Raw genomic sequence first — 24189 nt, 5'->3', positions numbered from 1 at the left:
TATTATTTCACTATTGAGTTAATGAATTACAAAACACTTAATATAGTGGCTGGCATATAAAACATAACTTTATGGATGTTGGATAATTTTATTGCTATTATTAATAGCATGTATGAATGCATATACATGTAAGTATGTTTATAAACACATTCATACAGAAGCTAGCCTTTATAAAAAATTTAATGACACTAACATTTAAGGTAAGGGTTGAGGTAAAGGAAAAAACCTGAAATAGCACCTCTTCTTGGCTACTTACGACGTTCATTGCCGTATCTGTGTCAGGAGATGTTAAAAACGAGGAGAGGAAATGATTCAGAGGGATTATGCTTGCTCAGAACATGGACAGTGGATCAAAAGTTGTAGTGGTGCTTCTTGGTTACTATACCACTGCAAACTACCTCAAATACTGTTAGCAGTAATGCCAATATCAATCATTACACACTGTGCATATTTACAAATTATTGTTTGGTTTTCATAAAACACCTCAGTATTAGTCTTGGTAGCATTGACTGCTTTTTCATTTTCAGACATTTCTGAAACTACAGAGGATTGCATTACTTTAGTTTAAGTCCAACCTGATATAACAATAACAGTATTAGGGTATTGCTTATTATCTACTATGTATCAGGGGCCATCCTAAATATTTTATTGCCATTATCTCATTTAACTCTCACATAAGTAAAGTTTTATAATCTATAGTTTACAGATGAGGAAACTAAGGTTCAAGAAGATTCAGTGGCTTAACCATGGTAATACAGCTAATAAATGACAGAGTTAGAAGTCAAAACCCAGGTTTATTGAACTCTAAAATCCACACCCTTTCTACTACATTACACTATATAGTATTAAGATGAAACTATTAAATTCTATTATCAATTATATCTCTGGTAGTCATTCAAATTATTTGAGTTTGCTGTTAAGAAAAAGGCTTTAACATCAATCAATTATAACTACAAAATATAAAGATTTTACTAGGCATATTTATGTTTTTAGAGCTCCAATCTAAGCCCTAATACATGTGAATCTAGGAAGTAGTGACATATGTTAAAACATGAATCCTCTGTATTAGGTAAACACTAAGAATTGCTACTGAAATGATGTCTCATTTAGAGAAGGCCTCTTCAGTCTTCCTCCAGAACAATGGGCAGCACAGAAAGTGTTCGATTTAATTAGTTGTGTATGTAGAAAGAGACACTCATCTGTTTCCATGGAGTCAAACACATCACTGACATACTTCTCCATGGAAACAGAGAGGGGAAAACAGAAAATGCTAAAGTGAATGAATTCACTGAGCAGTTGGTGAACAAAGACTCAAGAAAAAAAAAATTCATCTGTAGTACTATGTCACTAGTTTAGAAAAGAGAAATACCATATATTTAGAGATCATCAAACATGTGATACATAAAAGGATGTTTAAGATACACTGAAATTTAAGAAGAACAGTTACTATTTTAGTATACAAATGCTGGGAAATACCATGGAGTGAAGGCATTACTGTCTGTGAACACAGACATAATGGCATGATTCTTAAAAAAATGAGCAGTGTCACCCTCAGTCAGTAATGAGTCAGGAGTTCCTCAGACAAGGTGATAGAAGACACAGGAACCCAATTTATACATAAATTTATCAGCTCTATACTGGATTCACATGACTGCCTTTGGGTTTTTAAGGATTTTCTCTCTGGGGATATAAAATTATAGATTGTTCAAGTTTTATGATGAAACACATTAATTGATTTGTATGACTGAGCCACACAAGCATAAGTGTTTTTAATTTATAACACACATTTTGTTTTCTTTAAAGGTTATTGTAATTAAAATAATAAAGAATTCATTTTATATGGTGCTTTTTCTTGAGGCACTCTGACTTAAAACAACTTTTTTTCTCATGGGATTTATTCCCAACCTGTCTCTCAACTCAATTTAATTCAACTCAATTAATTTTTAGTCCTTGTCTTCAAGATGATAGATAGATTACTTGGGAAGAAAGACACTTAAAGAATGATAAAATATTTATTCATTCCTTCAACAAATATTCTTATGTGCCTATTCTGTGCCAAGCACTGTGTTGAATTTTGTGGATACAGTGATGAATTAAGCAAATCCAGTCTACTCTCATGGAGGCCACTAGCTTATGGAGGAGAGAGATATTAAAATACTCAAACACGTAAATATACAGTTATAATCTGGGACAAGTTCTATGAAGAAAAACTACAGAGTGCCAAGAGAGAATACAATGAACAGGTTTAACTGAGATTGGATGGTTAGAGCAGGCCTCTTTGTAGACGTGACCTTAAAGTTGAGACTTGAATGATGACTAAGAGTTAGTCAGACTCAGAATGGGGCGAACAGCATTTCAGGCAAAAGCCCTGAGACAGAAAAGGGTTTGGCAGGTTTGAAATGCTGAAAGAAAGCAAGTTTTTCTAGGAAGAGAGTGGTGAAAGGTGAGGATGGAGAGCGAAAGAAGTACATGTAGCCTTTTAAATTTTATTCCAAGTATAATAGGAAGCAATTGAAGAGTTGGGCAGGAAAATGACATAACTGTACACACATTTTTCAGTTGAAGTGAACATAGAACATTTAGCAAAAAAGTTCAAAAAAAGCAAAATTAAACTACAGTGTTTAAGGATGTATACTTACATGGTAAAACTATAATGTAATGATTATTATAAAAGTTAAGATTGCAAATTACTCTAGCGGGCAGGGAGAGATGCATTAGAGGTTTCTGGGGGTACTGATAATGTCCTGTCCCCTGATCTAGGTGGTGGTTACACTGATGTTTGCTTTATATTTATTTGGCAAATTGTACATATAAGTTGTATGCACTTCTCTATGTGTATATTTCAAAATAAGGAAGCATGTTTTCTTTCCTTTTAATAAAAGAGTGGATTGAGGGAACAATGGGTACATATGGTTCAAGAAGCTTGATTTTAATGACAGAGAGTGATAATTACCCCCTCCCCCCATCCATTCACTCATTCTTCTTTCTAGAAATTGAGCCCCCTGAGTTTTAGCTGGGCATTACACCATCCAGGGACTTTTTTTTTTTTTTAAGATTTTTTTTATCCTAGGTGTGGCTCTGCATTTACCTCCGTAATGACAAATTATTTTCTCAGCACTCTCTTTTTCCCCCTTCCTGCTGACTGGGCTATGACTATGATGAAAGTATCTGCCTTTGATGTAGAGATGGAGGCCACATGTTCAGAATGGCAGAGCCAACCCCTGGCAGAACACCTGGATGGTTTTGTGAAGTAGAGATATCTACCCAACCTAGACTCTCCATGTACCTGTGTACTATTATGAGAATGAAATATACTTCTATCTTATTTAAATCATGGTTGTAGCAGGTTAGCCTGTGCACTAATGTAGCTGTGAGGGAAAGGTGAGACAGATGGCAAAACCTAGAGTGAGATGAAGAAACAGGGAAGGAATTTTTAAATAATGGAGACAATAGAGCATATTTAAATGTTGATGGGAAGAATTTAGAATAGAAGAAAAGGTTGAAGATGTAGTAATCAGAGAGGGGGGAAAAAGAATCAAGGTCCCTGAGAAGATAGGAGGGGACAGAACATAGAACATGTGTACAAGAACTGTCCTTTGACAGAAAGAGAGATCTTTGCTCTGTTTTAGTAGGAAGAGAGAAGAGTAGGGTGCAGATGTAGGTAGATTTGCAGATATCACAATGAAAGATAAGCAAGTTCTTACTTATTGTCTTTATTTTCTCTATGAAGTATAATGCATTAATGAGAATGATGTGGGGCAGGGGAAGGGAATTGGCAGAGGTTTTGGTAGAGTGAGAAGGTATGAAACATCCATTATGGAGAAATGTGGTGTGATGAGCAGTAGGTACTCAGTGTCTATATGAAGAGGGTAACATGAATTTGGGGTGACAGTAATCTTTCAGCTGGGTTCAACTGCTCAGGGGTTGCCAGGAGTAGACCCAGATAGATGATTCATCTGGAGTTGGGACTGCAACAGCCAAGTGCAACAGAAGATGAGGAAAAAAGGGAATTTTTCCAAGATAAGAATTTTAATCATAGACCATGGAATTAGGTTTAAATAGGGAGGAAGGTAAAGGGGTAAAGAAAGAAGGAAACTGATGATCAGAACTAGAGAAGATACTAGATTAGAAGTCTCAGTAAGGATGAAAAACTATCGTTTCTCACTAGTAAGTGAGCTGAAAGTAAGAGTTTTAGCTGAGTGATGGAATGTTTAAGTGATTTGGAGGTGGTAGATGATGTCAAGTTCCAGAGAATGTAGAAAGCTGAGGTGAAATGAGGATAACATCTCTGAAAGAGGAAGAGAAATCTTCACAGAGTATGTGATAAAATAGTTGTCTTTAAAGATCAGTAGGAGTTTTTTTTTTTAGCAGAGAAGAAGATAACAAGGTAGCAGATAGAGGAGAGGAGAGAGAACAGAATGTATAGAGAAAAGTAAGATAAAATTATTGGCATATTAGAGAACCGAAATAACATCTAGCCTAGCCAGGAGTTAAGGTGCACTGGTAGAAGTTTCTGGAGAAAGTGGTAATGTAGAATGAAAACAAATTTTGAAGGAATAGGTATGAAAGTTCTAGTATTAAACAGTCTGGACTTCATTTTGTAGCTCAGGTTGTCAATCATGATGTCACCAGACAGTGGTGTATACGAAGATTACAAATAATTTATATGTTTATTTTGTTTATTCTCTTTGGGACTTGAGACTTGTGAATATGTGGATTTGTGGGTTTTACAATTCTGGAAAATTCTTAGCCATTCTGTTCTTGAATAATGTCTCTCTCCTATTCACTTTGTTCTCTCCTTCTAGAACTTCAACACTGGACCTCTATATATCATTTATACATATAAATGATAAGGAAAACACTGATTAGATCAGTATCAATTTTAAATCATTCAAAATTAAACTATTTATAAACCTAAGCACTTTAGGTATACATTAAATGTTAAAAGATCATTATCTACTATCTCATTCCATATCTCTATTGTTATAAAGATAAATTAGCACCTTAGCACCTTAGAATTGGCATTTCCATTCAGTGCCAACTACATAGAAATTTCTCAAGTACACCTAATCCTAATCCACATTTTTAAGTTTTAGGGCTTAATTTCTTTCTTGTCCAAGTGTTGGAAGAAAATGTAAATAACAATATATATTTGCACTAAAATGTATGAGTACATTGCAAATTAAAACTAAGATTAAGAAACTTCCTTAGGACAAAGAATTATTTTTAAAAAGTTTCTGTATTTAAGGGGACTGCTTACCTATTATGAGCCTCTGAAGAGTACCCTTATCTCCATTAACAGCAGCAGCATGAACTTGAGATGCTAATGAGGAACTGGCACAGAGCAAGTTCTCTGACTTGTTCATAGTCTTCTCAACAACTGTAGCAACCTGAGACAATGATTCAGACAATGAGCATATGCAAGAAACATTTATAAAACCTGTTTCATCAGGTTCTACATCGTGGCTTATGCCTATAATCCTAGGATTTGGGGAGGCTGAGACAGGAGGATTGCTTAAGGTCAGCAGTTTAAGACCAGCCTGGGCAACATAGCTAGATCCCCATCTCTACAAAAGATTTTAAAAAATTAGCTGGGCATGGTGCACCTGTAGTCCAGCTACTTGGGAAGCTGAGGCAGGAGGACTGCTCGAGCCCAAGAATTTGAGGTTATAGTGAGCTATGATTGGGCCACTGCACTTCAGTCTGGCCAACAAAGTGAGACTTTGTTTCCTAAAACAAACAAACAAACAAACAAACAAACAAACCAACAAACAAACCTGTGTCATCAGTTCCAAGTGGGTATGTTCTAAACACAGTTTGCTAGAAATATTTGACTAGGATTTGAAAAACTTGTATTCCTAGTTTTAGAATTGCCATAATGTGGCAAATTAGGTGACCTTTGTACTAACTGCGAATCTGTAAAATGAGAGGGTTAGGTGTTTCTAAGACCCTTTTCAGGGGCTATTTTAGAAAAAAAAGAGACTCAACATCTAACATTATGTACAGGGCTCAACAGTCACAGTGACTTCTAAGCTAATACAAATAATATGATTATATATAATACTAAACATTAGAATTGATGTTGAGAATAAAGCTGATGACCAAATCACTAAAAGGGTATGATGTAAACTTAATTGTCAAGTCAGAATTAACTAGATTTAAGTGCTAAATTCAAAGGTACCTAGATATTTCCCTCACACCCATAAAGGGTGAGATTTTTGTTTTCTCCTTGGTCCATCAGGAAAATATACCTAGTTTGAGATCTTGACCTTAGGATCTTACTTGGAACACCGTATCATTAGATTAACCTTATTTCATTAAGGAAAATTTTGTTCTGACTGGTAGTCTCATGTAGTTTGTTAGAACCTTTTAAAAATGCACCAGCAGCACAGGAAAAGTGAGTTCTCTATCATAAAAGTATATAAGCAGAGGCTGGACTATGTCAGAAATGCAGCAAGAATTCAAGCATCTGATAGGAAGAAAAGAGGACTATTTGCATTAACAGTCTTAAACATCCTTCCTAAACAAGATGTCATATCAAAGTTTCAAAGTTGAATGCCTGCAAGGACCAAGGAGGTAACAAATGTAAGAAATGTAGGGAGTAATGGGATCATGGCGAACTGGAGCATACATACCCTATCTAAAAGGAGCAGCTGTTAAATCAGCTCCAGTTAATTGCTGCTACGAGGGTAGGCAAGTCCTCTTTTGATTTCACCAAAAAGCATGTTACTCTGATTTCTGTGACTCCTGGGGATCTGGGAGTTTTTTTTTTTTTTTTTTTTTTTTTTTTTTTTTTTGAGACAGAGTCTCACTTTGTTGTCCAGGCTAGAGTGAGTGCCATGGCGTCAGCCTAGCTCACAGCAACCTCAAACTCCTGGGCTTGAGTGATCCTTCTGCCTCAGCCCCCCGAGTAGCTGGGACTACAGGCATGCGCCACCATGCCCGGCTAATTTTTTATATATATATCAGTTGGCCAATTAATTTCTTTCTATTTATAGTAGAGACGGGGTCTCGCTCTTGCTCAGGCTGGTTTTGAACTCCTGACCTCGAGCAATCCGCCCGCCTCGGCCTCCCAAGAGCTAGGATTACAGGCGTGAGCCACAGCGCCCGGCCGATCTGGGAGTTTTGTAAGATAACTTTATCACAACCGGTGAACCAGTACTTGTGTTGTCATTGACAAAGGATTATTGGTTCAAATTCTACCTTAGAGGGAACATATTTTCTTAATTATGATAAAGGTCAGCTCTTCATGTTTTTATTTTGCTGACAGTTTGAGTTAACATGCTGGCAGAAAATATGGAGGAAAAGGGTGCTGTGAGACTTCTGTCATGTCTGAGAATGTCTATCATGTCAGAAGAACCACTGGTATATGTGAGATTGTATTAAAGCCACTTGAGAGATGGTAAGAAACAGAGGTGGAGGTGGAAACATGGTAGAGGAGTACTTGCATTTGGGTTCTAGGCCTGGTTAGTTTAATAATAAGCAATATGTCCTTAGGCTACCTTAGCTCTCTGGGTTTCTATAAAATATGAAAAATGAAAAAGGTGGACCACATTCATGCATTCAACAAACTGAGCGCTATGTGTTAAGCACTGTTCTGGACTCTAAGTCCTGTCATTTGAGATTCTAAGTGATCAGAGTACATGAGAATCACAAAAAAGTTTATACCCTTTGAAAAATATACTAAAAACTAAATCTGTTATATATATATATATATATATATATATATATATACACACACACACACGATTTTACTTCGTAATTCTTAGCACTAAGCACAGTAACAGGTATATAGCTGGTGCTCAGTAAATGTTTGTTGAATGAAAGTTCATAGGTTAAGTGCTAAGTCCAAAGGGTCAGCAGGATTAAAGTTTAATTTCTTGGAATAACAAGTTCATGCTCCTGAGTCCCTGCTCTTTTTAAATTTCCCATTTCAACTATACTTGGGCTCACTTGGGCTCTGTCAGAGATGTAGATGAATGGTACAGAGACAAGAGCACTGAACTAAGAGTCAGGGAGCTAAGTAAGAGTATTGGCTGTGTCACTAATTTTGTCACCCTGGGAAAGCCAAGCTCTAGAGTTTTTAGCACAAATGTATTTTTTTAGCACTAACTTTTTGTAAATCATTTTTATAATAGATGAAAATCAAAACCACTTTTTTAAAGTGCTATAAATTGCAGAGTTATCATCATTAATAAAACAAGATCGTGTAATAAAGCTCTAACAAATTATAACGGTACAAAACTAGTGGTGTTGCAGTCATACACAAAGGAAGAGTAACTATGATTAGGACTAAAGGGTTGGTTGTTGGGGAAGTTCTCAAAGATGGTGACATTTAAGATGGTATTTCAGAAAGAGAAGGGGATGTAAAGCCATTCCAGGTAGTGAGAAAGCTGGAGCAAAGGCAGGCAGTAAGGAGAACCACAAAAGCTCCAAGCGCCTCCTGAGTACTAAGTAGTGGCCGAGCGTGGGCGCTTGTACTGGCTGAGTGTTTACAGAAAATGCTGCAGAACTACCTGGGGCCAGGTTAAGTTCCTAGATTGCTTGGCTAAGGAATTTCGTAATTATCCTGCAGAAGCGATTCACGCATTAGCAGCAATCACTCTCGCACTGAGCTTTCCATTTTACAACGTGCTTTCCTATCCCTTACCACATTTACTCCTTACATGAGCCCTCTGAGACAGTTAGGGATAAGTCAGTCATTGACTCATTCCACCGAGGCTTTGAGAGGTGGCTCTGACTTTGTAATGCAGGAATTAGCGCAGAAAGCAGCAGCAGCAGGAGAGGAGGCCAATGATGGAGGCTCAGGCCACAACCTAGACCAAGAGGGCCGTAAGTCTGCAGCAGGGGCCAAGGCGGTACAGACCGAGCCTCCCAAGCCAGGCCCCCTCCTACTCACCCTCGCCTCCTCCAGGACTGATGTCCCGGGGGCGGCTCCAAGAGGCGCGACCCGAACCGGGCCGCCCCTCCCGCCAGGCCACGACACTACACCCAGCTGGGTCAGCCCCCAAAGCGCCAGAGCAAGCGGAGGCCCCCAGGAGGCCGCCTGAGGCGCTCGGCCGCACAGCCCTCTGGGAATTGTAGTTCCCACCATCTGAAGCACAGAAGTACTCCCCCCTCCACCCTCTCTATCCCACAGGGCCTCGCGCGTAGCGGACTCGGGGAACCTAGGCCGAGAGCGTAATGGGAAAGGGAGTTCTAGATGTCCGATGACGTACTCGGCGAGGTTACTGTAGGACTACATTTCCCGACATGCCCCACGCCGAGCAGGACCCGGAAGTGAGGGTGTGCAAGGCCTCTCTGGAAGTTGTCCCGGGTGTTCGCCGCTGGAGCCCGGGTCGAGAGGGCGAGGTGTCGCTGCCGGGAGGATCCTCCGCTGCCGCCGGCTCCCGGAGCCTAGCCCTTTCCTAACCCAACCCAACCCAGCCCGGTCCCAGCTGCCAACACCTGTCCCTGCCGTGGACCCCAGCGTTACCATGAATCCTGCGGTCTTCCTATCCTTACCCGACCTCAGATGCTCCCTGCTGCTCCTGGTGAGTGAGTGAGGGAATGACAGACTCTTCGATAGATGCACGAACGGCCTCCCACCTTTGCCGAGGGGGAACACTGCTGCCCCTGCTTTCCTCTCTTTTCCTCCCGCGGTGAGGGGTGTACTCTTCCTTCGCTGCCTTCTCTCCCGTTATCCATCTTTTCGCTTCCAGGCCCGGGGTCCCCAGGGCCCGAGAAACCACGGTCGGGGGTTGGGACCTTAAATGGGAGAATTGGCCTGGGGAGAGTAAAAGGGTCTCGGAGGAGGAGCTTTCCCTTACCTCTGGAGTACCGTGGTTGTTTGAGCTTCGAGGGCTAGTGGACCTGGTGGTAGCTTGAATCGGAAAGGACCAAGGATAGACCTAGCGTTCTCTCTTACCCCTCTCCATTTGGGAAGGGCGTGAGGCCGACAGGTGCTGGGGTCTTGTGAATCTCACTCTGGAACCCTGAAACAGTGCCCGGGTTGGCAGAGCAGTCTGTTGTGGCTTGATGCGATTGGTTGGGAACCCGGAACTGGAGACTGGTTTGGTGTCCACTGGGGGAATAAGGGTTTAAAGGGTGGAGGGTCTGATTACTTGACAGCCTCAGCTCAAGGCCTCTCTCAAGTCTTGTTACACCCTGTTACCCCAAACCCTTCACTGAAGTAGATTTCTTCTTCAGTGCTCCTGACTTGAGAATGACCAGGTCTTCTGCATACAAAAGCACTCATTCCTTAACTGCCTAATCTACTCAGCATCATTCCATCTTATAAAAGAATCTTTCCCTAGTCTCTTTCTCCAAAGTGCATCTTGAATGTGCAACGTAAGTGATCCAGGCTTCAGGTCAAATTGAGACAAATGCGAAGAACTAAATCCATATGGCCAAAGGAGGTATATGAATATTTAATTGGCTGTTGTGATACAATATTTGAAAGTAATTGCAATGGAATATTAGAAATTCGAATTTAAGATAAACATTAAGAACCACTTTCTTTACAATTTATGAATCAGAATTAAATGACTCACAGGAAGTCTTATAGCAGGTTACTGGCAGAACTGGGATTAGAAACAGGTATCTTGACTTGCAGTGCTTATTTCACCATTATCACACTAAATTTTTTAATATGATGTGTGTTTGAAATAGTTCCCTTTCTCTCCTCTTATCTCTTCTTCTCTTTCTCTTCTTATCTCACTTGAACCTTTTTAAGAAGAGCACTAAAAATACCTAAATGGAATGTCAAAGTACTTTTGAGAACTAAAAGTTGTATGTAAACATGGTAATATTCAGTGATTGTCTTATTGCCACTTTTTATAAGTATTCAACAGTGGATGACTTCTATATGGAGGAAAATATTCTGTACAGTGCTGTTTCTTGGTGATTTCATTATACACTGATTTTTTTTCCCTCCAAAAGTGTTGGAATAAACTGTTATTAGAGACCACTATCTCCTTAAGGACACCAGATACTAATATTTCCTTACCTGTAAATTGGCTTGAATTATGAATTGGGTACTAGAAATTACTTTTAGGTTATCAAAAAGCACAAAGGGCAAAAATTTTAAGACATGGGAAACAAAAGTTGAGATATTGAGTACATAAACTATGTCAGATGCACTTTCCTCAAATGGTATGTTTGGTTGCAGAGCTAAGTTTAAGAAGGAGAAAGAATTTATTTGGAAATAACTCATGCTTTTTGTAGAAAATCTATCAATCCTATTATATATATAGGAAGAGATTTTTTTCCAAATAAAGTCTAGATTTAAATAAAATCTAGTTAATATTTTGTATATTTATCTTTCTGTGCAAATGTAAATGAGTAGAAAAACCTAGAAGACGTAGGGAATACCTGTAAAGATGAATGGGCTGTAAAATACAGCCCCAGAAAAGATTTAATAAACCAGAATTACAGGTCAAGCTGGATTCATTTAAATACAGTGTTTGACTAGTTTTAGTAATCCCATACTAGTTAGCGAATATTTATGAAACATCTATCCTGTCTAATCACAACTTTTGAGTTGCTTGTCTTTGAGTTATTTATCCTACTGATGTAATGTGCTTACTCAGTATCCCACTTGTCTAATAATTTCTCTTTGTTCCCCAGTGTACTTTCTTCCTCCTCCACCAACTCTCCCAGACAAGTTTATTCCTTCCCACTCACAGCCGTAGAAAACCCAAGTTCCCACTTAGCTGAGGTAATCATTTTTTCCTTAAATAGCTTGCTCTAAAATACCATATATTCTCTTACTATAATATTTTCTTTAGGCGCTTTATACTTCAGCCCTCAAGGACTAGACCTATTCATAGTTAGTGGTGTTCATAAGATAACAACTGAAAGATAATCCTAAACTTTTGGAGGCAAGTAGCTGTCTTTCCCTGATTTCAAAAGCTTTTTGGAACATATCACTCCATGTCTAAAAAACATTTCTCAATGGAAAACTAAACACAGAAGCTCAATGTGATAACTTTTTTCCTGAGCTTTCCTAAATATTTAAATAAAATAAATAAATAATATATATCTAAATCAGTTCTTTTCTGTTTATCTTTTTATCTGAGATGGCTCTATTCTGGGTTGAAAGTATTCATTTTCCCCTTAGAGTAATTATTTCTTAGCATTGTTCTTCTGCATTGTTTGTATACAAGAGTTTGGAAAAGATGAGATTAAGGGGAATAAATTGGAATGAAGTTGTCTCATATATCTTCAGTAACTACTTCTGTGGCTCAAAGAATTGTAGCACTCCACTCCAGTTGCTTTATTGAAGACATTTTCTTGTTAATCTCTTGATAATTATGTTTGTAGATCATAGGTTGTTACTAGTTCTAATTGCCCTGTGCCTCAACAGTTAAAGTTTTTTCCATTGTTGTTCCTGGTTTGTTCAATATGTATAGGAAGCCAAGAAAAATTTGTTTAGGGAGCTAAGTAAATTTAGAGAGCTAAGTAAACATTTAATCTTCGTAAGTACCTTAAAAATAAGTACAGTAGAATCAGAGATGTCAGTTTTAGATATTACTGCAATAATACATGCAGATTCCAATCTTTAAGATGAGTACTTTTGGAGGCATTGTAGTTGGCTTGATAATCAGGTGAGTTATTTATACTGTTGAGGTAACTTGTCCCAGATCAGTGTTTTTACAAAACTTGCCTGCTCATTAGAATCATCTGTGGCAGTTTTAATAAAATGATGTCTGAGCCCTGTATGAAATCAGTTATATCTGTGGGACCCAGACATTAGTTTTTTAAACACATTTTCCAGGTGATTTTTTTTTTTTTAGTATGTCTCTAAAAGATAAGAATTAAGAAACAAAACAAAAACCAGAATACTATTATCACATCTAGAAAAATTAACGGAGAATTCCTTCATAATATCAAATGTCTAATCAGTGTTTGGATCTTTCTTAGTTTCTTTTAATATTGATTATTCAAAACAGAGACCATATAAAATCCATACATTTCAATTGGTTCATATGTTGCTTGTAAAACTTTTTAAACTTATAGGTTCCCTCTCCATCCCATCTTTTTTCCTTGTAATTTATTTAGGAAACTGGATCCTCTGTCCTGTAGAATTTCCTGCATTCTGGATATTGCAGCCTCGCGACATGGTTTTATGTTTCTTTGTTCCTTGCGTTTCCTATAAATTTGAAATTCAGTTTATGTGTTCTTAACCACCAGCTCAGTATATATTGTTAGGTTCATTTGTTTCCTTTATCTTTCAACCTTCAGTTTTTAAAAATTTACCTTTTATTTTATAATTATGTAAAATTTTCTGCTTCTAAAGCCAAATCTATAAAGCAAACTATATTTGGATAAGTCTAATTTCTATCCGTCTTTTCTATTGTCTTATCTGCTTCCTAATATAGGAAAACTTTTTATTTATTTTTTTTTATTTTATGGCCCTTCCTTTTTTTCTAAATGTACAAGCTATTTGTATTTATGTATGTGTATATTTGTTTTTCCCTCCCCATTGATTAAACTGTAGCATATTATTCCTACTTTTCTTCACTTTTTTTTAACTTAAAAATTTATTTTAGAGGTGAGAATAGAAATATTTTGTATTTCTTTTTAACTGCTTATACTCCACTAGATAGATTTATAAATCTACTGTTGTTACCATTCTTTTGCTGTTACAGATAGTTCAGCAAATGGTAGTTTGTGCATACATAATTTTGATAGTGTATCTTTGAGGCAGATTTCTATAAGTAAAGTTGCTATGGCGAAAGGTAAATGTATATGTAACTTTGTAGATGTTGCTATATATTTTGAAATTCATCTGTATGGGGGTTGTGCCATATTTTGATTTCCCTATACCTTCATACCTTGCTAACAAGGTATGAAGTCAAATGATTGGGTATTTGTTAGTCTGATAGGTGAGAAATGTTATCTCAATGTATGTTAATTTGTATCTCTTTAATATGGATGTGATTGAGCTTTCTTATGTGTAAAGGTTATTTGCATTTCTCGTTGTATGAACTGTCTGTTTCTAGCTTGTCTTTTATAGAACTGTTGGTCTATTTCTGGATGCTAGACACACACACACAGACACACACAAACACAGAGTTCTTAACCCTTTATATTCTTAGTTGATTTTATGATGTACACAGGGTTGAAAGGCACTGGAATACACTACCCTATGTGAATTCAATCAATCATACGTCCAATGGATTAAAATTTGTAAAAGCCTTGGAGAAGATGTCTAATTGCCACAGTTATTAAAAACTTCTTCTAGATTGTATACTATGATTTTTAATAGCTTTATCGCACCTCAGTCTTTAAATTTAAATGCACTATAATTTACTTCATCTTTTAAGATATTTGGTTATTGGTTATTGCCAATTTTTCACAGTTATAAAAGATATGCATATAGTGATGTTCACTGCAAATGTCCAAATATATCTTAAGGATACTTTTCTAGAATTATATTTTTTGGGTCATATGGTATGTTTTATATTTAGGATTTCTGATACATTGTACCACATTGTCCTACTGAAAAGTTGTACCAGTGTGTATTCCTACCAGCAGTGCATGAGTAGGCCCACTTCTTCACACTTTAGTCACAGTGGGTGTTTTTGTAATCTGTGCCAATTTAGTAGATCAAAAATGGTCTCAATTTAAATTTATACTTCTTTGATTACAACCAAGGTAATAAATATTTTTTCATATTTATTGACATTATATTTCTGTGTATGTTTGTATTGTTCATGTTATTTGTCCTTTTTTCAAAAAATTGGTTACTCTTCTAGTAATTCAGAATAAATGTGCTCAGAAGATGTAGTGTAAGAACAATGGAAGGTATTATTCCTTTATTCATGGGTATCCATTCAAGAGATATCATAGTGCAAAAAATGGTCGTCAGGGTACCTATCTATGTGTAAGTTCCAACTCTTCCATTTATTTAACACTGTAATCTTGGATAAATTACCTAACTAAATTTTTTGGTCGATAAGGTAAGCACATTGGATTTGATGATTCAGTGATTCTTTGTGTAGTCCATCTTGTTTTCATAAAGGATATTCCTATAAGTCCTCCTAATTATAGATTTATTATTTGATTGAGTAGTTCCTTAAAAAAAATCTGCTGGCTTTTCAACAAGTTGCAGGTTTGTGCCCTTCACCCTGTTATCCACATAAGGAGTAGCATGCTTTGGTCACAGCTTTTCTGATACTAACCATTGCTGTGTTCTATTTCTTCCAACCAAGGAAATGATTAAAAACAGTTTGACTTTTCACAACATTTATTGATCTTCAGTGTACCTTTGATTCCATGGAGGGGACTCTCTATGGTACAGGCTGCAGGAACTTAATCTGTAACATTGGTATTATTTTTTCCTTTCCGCCTGTCATTTGAATGCCTGGTTACAGCCTACTGTGGAAGAGGAAAAGATAATTGAGATGCATATTGTGCCTCCAAGAAATTAATAATTCAGATGAGAAGAGAAGATGTGTATGTGCAATAATTAGAATACCAAAAAGAAAGTGGTGGGTGCCTAGGGTATCTGTAGAAGTGGGTTATAGATCCTCCCATTCAGAAGTGTGGTTGTGAGCCTAGGTGTCTGTATCACCTCAGAATTTCTTTCAAATAGCCTCACCTCAGGCCTACTGAGTCAGAACTTGCATGTTAACAGCTTATACCCAGGTGATGCATATGCACATCAAAGTTTGAGAAGTACTGCTGTGGATGTTTGGAAGAAACAAATTATTTCTCAGTGGAGGAATAAGACATGTCTTCTTGGAGAAAGATGAACTTGAGTATTGCCTTGAAGGATTAAATGGATAAATTCATTCCTGAATGGAATGAAGAAAAAGGGCTGTGCCTTTCAGTAACTGAATAAATCTTTTACGTGAATAACCTATTTTTTTGTTTCTGTTTTATTGAGAAGTCTTGCTGTCTGATTTGCTGACATGACCAAATGTCAGAATTGGCCCTAAAGAAGCTGGTAAACCCTTGAGCCAGTTTCTGTTAGAACAGTCATTATCAGTTTAGTAAAAAAATAAAAATCACAGTCCACAGTGTATTCTCACCAGCATTTGGTTTACCCCATTCAAGAGGGGAGAGGAAAACAATGCTGCTTTGAAGGAGTCTCTTCTGTAATGCCATGGGTTTGAAGTCGTGGTTCTGTCCTTGTAAAGACTGAAGCCAAATTCTAACTGCTTTGGGAATCCTTGGTGATATTGTGGTTAAGATCTCTGTGATTCCTACAGCCGTGTGATTTTTATCATTATGTAGAACTTTGAGCATTATATCAAACTCTAAGTTACTCGAATTTGTAGACATGAGCATTACTAATATAAAATAGTAGAGAAAAACAGCAGTTACAGTGGTGCATGCCTGTAATCCCAGTTACTGTGGAGGCTAGGGAGGAAGGAAGGATCACTTTGAGCCCAGGAGTTCAAGGCTAGCTTGGGTAACATAGCAAGACCCCATCTCTTAGAAGAGAAAAGCAATGAAAAGGAAGAAGAAAAACATCTCACAAAAACATTGTTATAGTATTTGAGCTAAAGAAAACTGTAGGCTAAATAGTAGAGTGCCAATACTTTTTCTATATCTTAAGATTATTGTAGTATGGTAATGAGACCTTTGGTGATTGGATTTAAGAGATTTTAGAAAAACATCTTTAGGAATCAGAAGAGTTTTGACCCTGGAAAAAAGGAAGTGGAGCCCTTTTTATCTCTAAGGGACTCAACCATTAGGGTCTTGCTATATTTAGCAGGAGGGAAAGGATATAAGGACCATGAGTGGATCATATGCAGTAATAATGAATGAAGTTATATTTGTCTAGAGTTGTGCTATAAATTTTAAATCCTTAAAATTAAATAAAAAATTTTATTCCTCAGTCACAGTAGCTACATTTCAAGTGCTCAATAGGCGCACGTGGCAAGTGGCTACTATATTGAACAGTGCCAATTACAGAACATTCCTATCATCATAGATAGTGCCATCTGCAGAAAGTGGATACGGCTGGTCTAGAGCTTTGCTCCTTCTGTCTGTCTCAGAAGCCAAAACAGAGCTGGGGTAAAGAATAAGGAAAATGCCTCATGATGTTTCAAAGCTTGTGAGGAATATATCTTGCCTGTTAAGGGAGAGCAATAATCTGGAAAATGTCAATTTTATCAGTGAGCACAGATTTGGCTTCTGGTTGCTTGATAGCAAATTTAGGGAGGCACCAAGAATAATAGTGAAAACTAGAAAATGAGTTTGAATATTAGCATTGATTCTTCCAGTAGTTCACAAAGTCACTGAAGGCAAGTCACTTTCCATCTTGAGTACTTAGTTTTCTCAACTGAATATTGAGTAGGATTGAATAGACTGTTCTTGGAATGCTAATGGAATGTGACTGTGACTTTGGGATTCGAAGGCCTGCAATTTGTCTCAGTGATAAAATCCCTTTTGAGGGCTACAGCTTTAAATGATACTTTAGGGGAAATTTTACTGGATAAGACTATGCCTCCATTTTAGTTAGTAAAATTACCTGTAAAATGATGGCCTATTGATTTGTTTTAAGTGTTTGCGTCAGGCATCAAAAAGATACCCTGGCCAGAAGCTTAATCTTTTAATTTGGTAAATCCATAAATTAATGTGCATATCTTTCTACTTACTTGAAAATGGCCAGAAATTACATGAGCTCATGAACACACTAATATTTAATGCAAACTCCAAAATGAGAATAAAGTATGATTTAGTGATAGAGTACAAATTATGAATATGTCTACAAAATAAAATGTCAAACAGTTAAAATTTTTTGGTCCTTTGGACAAGATAACTCTCATATATACATGACTGCTGTTTAGCTTTTTTGTTGTATTTGAAGATTTGGAAATGTACAGGGAAATGCCAGCTTTTAAAAATACCAACACATTCTCAAACTCTATCTCTTTGTTTAAAGAACAGCTTCAAGTGTAAGATAAGTATTGTGATTTAGAGTTATCCTGAGAGAAGAAATTTGGACATTTTCAGTTTCTTTGACTTTTATTGCTAGAGTTCTGGCCCAAGTACAGTAAAATGTCAACTAGCTGGCCATAAGCTCACACTTCTGTAGTGACTTCATGTTTTGGAAGAGCTAAGAATAATGAAGAGCTACACTTTTTTTGTAGTCAAAGTGATTTCTTAGAAAACATCTACTTAAATTGACTAATTCCTCAAATTTTCTAAATAGCAGGAGTTTTTAGTATGAGTAGATACTATTTCTCACAGGAAGTCTTACAGGAGTAGATACTATTTCTCACAGTTAACAAAGGTACCATAATGTTGCAAAATACTAAAATTCTTTGTTAGTTTAACCTTTGAATGAAATGATGGTTTCAGAGACCCCAATTTTGCTTTAGAACTATAGTACTCCCCCCTTATCCATGAGACATATGTTCTAAGGGCCCCAGTGGATGCCTGAAACTACAGGTAGTACAGAACCCTGTATATACACACAGACTATGTTTTTTCCTATACATACATACCTATGTAAAGTTTAATTTATAAATTAGTCACAGTAAGAGAGCAAAAACAGTAAGTGATAATAAAATATAACAATGTTCACAATTTCATGAATAGAAGCTTTTTTCTTACCATAGGTCTTAGCAACCTCAGCATATGATTCTAACTCAGTAAGGTAAACTTCCTAACTGGGTTGCTGGTAATATTGATCTCCTCAGCCTTGGCCCAGTTGCCTCTGTTAGGGATAGCCTTGACTGTTTATGGCAGTGTGCTCCTAGTATGTTAAAGTAAAAATATTCTCTGTGTATGACAGGAGTCCCAACTTGCAGTGTGAAAAATACTGTTGTAATAACTTAAAATGTCAAACCAAAAGATTTCCTGACATGTTTTTTTCAATTCCTGAAAGCAATAACACTTTTATGGTAGAGAAAGGCATAATGAAGAAAAAAGTGCATGCACCAACCACTGATAGTATTTTAGTATTTATCTGTTCTGTTTCTTTCTGCATATTTGAATGTGTATATTTTGGACAATGCAAAGTTAGGCTCTTTAATCTTGGTGTAGAATGGAAGACTACTGGTTTGTGGGAATATAGAAAGAAAAGATACCATATACATACATGTGGTTGTACTCCTACCATTTGGAAATGACTCCTACTTTGACCACTAACTTCAAAAAGTTATTTAACCTTTTTGAGTTTCCATTTTCTTACATATCAGATGAGGATAAAGACTTCTCCAGCAAAGTTCTAGGGAAACAAACGAGAATGTTTATGAATGTGTCTATAGTACATTGTAGGCACCTATACTCTTCTGATTTCTGTCACATAGTAAGTCCTCAATAAATGTTGTTTGGACGAGGGGATCAGTGAATGAATGAATAAGTAATATCCTTTTTTTGAAACTTTCAAGTTGTCCATACAATGGTATTAAAATTGCATGCCCTGAAGTAATGAGCTCACCTGCCTAGCTTCCAGCCCCTGTGGTCTTCTTATTCTAATAATGCATTGTCTTTATACTAACAAAAGTAGTGACTATTAAGTGAATAAGTTATCACATTATAAAATGACTATTAAGTGAATAAGTTATCTGTTTAGCTCTGTTTTAATACTATACTTAGTTTGAACTTAAATTCATTATATAATTATGAAAATAGTTTATGGAGGCAGTTGTGTTTTGTTATATAGTCCACTGGCATTAGTATTGAAGGACCTGGATTTGAATCCTGTTCTGCCATTAATTTGAACAAGTAACTTTAGATTATTTGAGTCTTCTTCATTTAACAAATATTTTCCTTTTTACTATATGCCAGATACTGAAGTTTCTGTTTTCTCATTTACAAAATAGGGATAATATAATTCCTACTTCAGCTTCAGAGTTGCTATGGTGATGTAAAGAGATAATATATGTGCTTGTAAACTATAAATTTAAGTTATTGTTCAGTTAAAATATTTGTGCATGCTTCAAGCATGTTTGTTCCGTGGATTCTTTTTCCAGAAGGCTAGGTGTGCAAAGTTCTTCCCTTTCAGGGAGAGTTGATGCATTATAGAAGTAGTTCTGAGGTCTGGATTTCCAGAATAACATTTCAGTTGACAATACTAGAAGGTAGAGTGATTTTGAAGCTAGAAAGACCTGCTTCATTCCTGTCTCTCCATCTTTTTAGCCTTGTGATATTAGGCAAAGTTCCTTATCTTTCTGAGCCTCAATTTTTCTAATTTAAAAAATGGGGATGATTATTCTGCAAGATTGTAAGATTAAGATAAAATATATATGAAGGACTTTGCATCATATCTGGCATGTAAGAGATTGTTTGTGAGGTAATGAGTACAGAAAAGAAGCTTGTCAAACAAATGGAGTTGTGGTATGGAGAAGTACCTTGGAGGAGGCTAGTTCTTGTGCTGACCATCCTTCTGTATTGTACTATCTTATAACCCTCTGAAATGAGTAAATGGGTGAGGGTTTTCATTTTAAATATTCTAAATATTAGTGGTTTCTGAAAGTATTTATCAACTTGTCTCATTCCCCTGGTAAGTTATGATATGATCTTATCAAAATACTGACAAATGTAATTATGATTGATAGAAATAAAAATCTAACTTGATATTTCTGTTTTTAATGCAAAACAAATAAATTCCTATAAATGGTATAAATGGAATTGAAGAAACATGCTTTATGCTCTGCTGTTTGAAAGGTATCATTTGCTCTACATAGAAAAGCATCATCTCTATTACTGTGAACATTCTAAATCATTCAAAAAATGTATCTCTAACTGTTGTAATGGACTAGATATATGGAAAATGATGATTCTTTAGAAATATATAATCTTTCTCTAGTTGAATTTAGTAAGGGAAGAGTAGATTATTACAGATTTTCGGTCACTTAAGAGATGAAAAAAGTCTTATTTGTGTATCAGTGGAAGATTTCAAATTGCTGGTTATACAGTTTCATTTGCTCCTGTAAGCCTAACTTACATTCACTACAGTTACCCCTTAAATATTGCTTCCATTGGGGTGTAAAGTTTTTTACACTTCTGAAGCATATATAATATTTACTGCTTTTATTAAGTTTTGACCATTAAGTTAAATCTATTTATAGATTTCATGAAAACTGGGGATTTAACAAATCTTTTTAAATTTAGATACTGAGATGAAAGTATTTGGTGAGAACCTGTTGGCAGATAAGATAGCTTATGATGAATATTTCAATTTGGATCAAGAAAAGCTCGTTATATGGTCTTGCTTTTATAATCATATTAATACTTACACATATACTTCCCATTGGCAAGATGGAGAGTTGGTTAAAAGAGGAGAGTAAATTGTATTTTCCTATCCGCAATGGTAAGTAAAGTTATAAAGACCTCCCTGATTCACACTGGTTATTATGTTGACCAAACAGTGATTTAAACTATGTAATAATGTGAGCCCTCAAGAAATCGCTTGCTTATTTATTTATTAATAAGACAGGGTCTCACTCTGTTGATTTAAAATATATAATAATGTGAGTCCTCAAGAAATCGTTTGCTTATTAATTAATTAATTAGACAGGGTATTACTCTATTGCCCGGGCTAGATTATAATGGCATTATCATAGCTCATTGCAACCTTAAACTCCTGGGCTCAAGCGATCCTTCTGCCTCAACCTCCCACGTTCAGGTGCTTGCCACCACACCTGGCTAATTTTTTTTATTTTTTGGAAGGATGGGGTCTGGCTCTTGCTCAGGCTGGTCTGTAACTCCTGGCCTCAAGGAACCCTTCCACCTCAGCCTCCCAGAGTGCTAGAATTACAGGTGTGAGCCAACTTGCCCAGTCAAGAAATAACTTTTAATTCTTAAAAGCCTCCAATACCCTGTAACAAAATAGGGTTTTTGTTTTTCTTTTTCATTTGTACCATGAGTCAAGAAAAACCATCTGAGTAGCTATGACTGAATAGCTATGACTGAAGTTGTATTTGTCGCCTTAGCTTTTGTGTTTGATGTCTTTCTTTGCTTACTTTATTTGGGGAATACCTGTTCATTCAGTAGTATCCAGCTTTTCTAAATCTTATGTAATGCAAAATGGATTGTGATATTTGAGGAAATCAGCAGAGAGATTTTCACTATTCCCACATGAAAAGAATTTCTAAGTCTATCAATTATTTAGGAATATTACTTTGAAGTACTAAGTTAATAAATATTCCTGAATATTGTAAAGATGAGATAAAAGATGTTTTCTTAATGGCTTTGGGACTGTTTGAAAGTATTTTTTTTTTTGTTTTCATATTTCTTAACTTTATTTCTAGGTATTTGTTGCCAGTGTAAATAGGCTCTTTTTTGTTGCCAGTGTAAATAGGCTCCTTTCCTCTATTATAGTCTAATTGTTTTTATGTGTGTGTTATTAATTTTGTGTATTAATCTTGTACCTCAATATCTTATAAATTCTGATTGTAGTAGTATTTTAGTTAATTTGTCTTGGTTTTCCATGTATTCAATTATATCATTTGCAAAGAGTGCTGATTTTACCTCTTTCCCATTTTTATACCTGTATCTTTTTTCCTAATTGGGTTTTCTTATGTTAATACCTCCAAAAATGTTAAATGAATGTTAAATAATAGTGGTCTTGATAGGAGTTCCTTGTCTTGTTCTAAATTTAATAATAATGCCTCTAGTATTTTCCAAATAAACATGATAATGGCTTTGGGCTGAGACAGATTTTTTTTCCTTTGAGTAACCTTCTTAGTATTTTAAGTCACAGATGCTGTTGAACTTTGTCAAATGCCTATTCAGCATCTATGGAGATGATTGTATCAGAGCATATTAATAAAGGTCATTTAGTTCATCTATATATATTTATGTATTTTTTAATTGATCTGTCATTGTACTGAGAGAAGCGAATTAAAATCTATTATTATAGATTCATTTCTCTTTCTACTTGTATCTCCCATAACCTCTGCTTTTTAATGTTGCCGTGCTATTTTGTTTATAGGTGTTTATAACTATTGTGCCTTGAGATCAGGGGTCCTCAAACTACAGCCTGCTGAGGACATTTATCAGGCCTGCCGGGTGTTTTTGCCATCGCTGCCTGTCCTGCTTACCAGCCGACTGGTCCCTGGCCCACAGTCCGCATGTGTGCAATGTGTGCAGCACTCTCCAACGGCCCTCTAACTGTCTGAGGGACAGTGAACTGGCCCCCTGTTTAAAAAGTTTGAGGACCCCTGCTTTAGATTTTGAAAGTACCCTTTTCTTTTTGTCTTTGTTAAATGTGTTTTGGCTGTACTGCCTTGTTTAGTAAGTAAGATGGAGACCTCCCCCCTTAGCTTTTTCATTGTTTGTGTTTGTTATTATGACTTAATTTACCCTTTAATTTCCAGCCTTTCAAAATCATTTTCTTTTGTAGGTATGTCTCTTGTTTTCAGAATGGAGTTAGGTTTTACTTTGTGATATAATATAAAAACCTTTTTTTTTTTTTTGAGACAGTTTCACTCTGTTACCCTGCCTACAGTGCAGTGGCATCATCATAGGTCACTGCAACCTCAAACTCCTGGGCTCAAGCAATCCTCTTGCCTCAGCCTTCTCAGTAGTTGGGACTACAGGCATGTGCCACCATGCCCAGCTAATAAAGTGTTTCTTACATGCTAGTGTGTGTCGTTGACTAGATTGAGGTCATGTTCAATTTTGGTGTTAAGAATATTTCACAGGTGGTGCTTTCTGTTTCCTATTGTATCCCCTCAAGAAGCATAATAGGTGATTGTCCCACTTTTAGTGATGTTAAGATTCTTCAATAACAGTGTGGATACATTTGTTCTGCATTGAAATTAACCCAAAGCTTCTTGAAAGCTTAGGCAAAAAGGGAGTACTGACTTACAAAATAATTCTCGTTCAGTGCCCAATATTTGAATGACAGAATTTTCTCTCTCTTATTTTTAATATGTAAATGAAGTTTGATCTTACTAGATTAATATAAAATCTACATAATGTTATTCATACCCTTTTACCACAGTGCCTAACATGTAATAGATGACTCAGTGAAATATTTGTGGAATGAGTGACTGAACAAAAGAATGTATGTACCAGTATGTATGTAGACTCTCTTAAGGAAACTTCCTTTCATCAGGCATTCTGGGCAGGAATTACAGTGCAGCACAAAGTAGAGTAGTCATAATTTTCTCTTGACATATATTTGCAAGGATTTGTTCTAGACTCTTATTTACAAAGCCCAGTACTAGATACTAATTGGGAGACAACAGTGAATGAGTGGGACATTTTCTCACCCTCTTCACCTGCTAGGTTTCA

General features: G+C 36.3%; 2 protein-coding genes across 6 annotated transcripts in view; one reads left to right on the top strand and one right to left on the bottom strand.

Annotated features, from left to right (window-relative positions):
* INVS (inversin) overlaps positions 1–9971 on the bottom strand; it is a 152452-nt gene extending 142481 nt beyond the window's left edge. The window contains exons 1-2 of one of the 4 annotated variants that reach the window (XM_076008871.1): positions 9810–9971; positions 5261–5390 (exon numbers count right to left, since the gene is read on the bottom strand). In XM_076008871.1, coding sequence (XP_075864986.1) covers positions 5261–5366 — 106 coding nt within the window. In that variant the 5' untranslated portion in view covers positions 5367–5390; positions 9810–9971. Of the gene's footprint in view, positions 1–5260; positions 5391–8899; positions 9086–9809 lie in introns of those variants that run through there. The other 3 variants (XM_012768988.2, XM_012768995.2, XM_076008872.1) reach the window with 3 other exon arrangements.
* ERP44 (endoplasmic reticulum protein 44) overlaps positions 9262–24189 on the top strand; it is a 66152-nt gene continuing 51224 nt past the window's right edge. Inside the window, exon 1 of one of the 2 annotated variants that reach the window (XM_076008876.1) lies at positions 9262–9533. In XM_076008876.1, the coding sequence (XP_075864991.1) occupies positions 9477–9533 (57 nt within the window). In that variant the 5' untranslated portion in view covers positions 9262–9476. The remainder of the gene's footprint in view (positions 9534–24189) is intronic. The other variant, XM_076008877.1, reaches the window with a different exon arrangement.

This window comes from Microcebus murinus, chromosome 12 (genome assembly GCF_040939455.1).
Source record: "Microcebus murinus isolate Inina chromosome 12, M.murinus_Inina_mat1.0, whole genome shotgun sequence".
In the NCBI taxonomy this organism is placed as follows: Eukaryota; Metazoa; Chordata; class Mammalia; order Primates; family Cheirogaleidae; genus Microcebus; species Microcebus murinus.
Note: the sequence above shows the minus strand (reverse complement) of the source record. Positions and strands in the feature narration are given on the sequence as shown.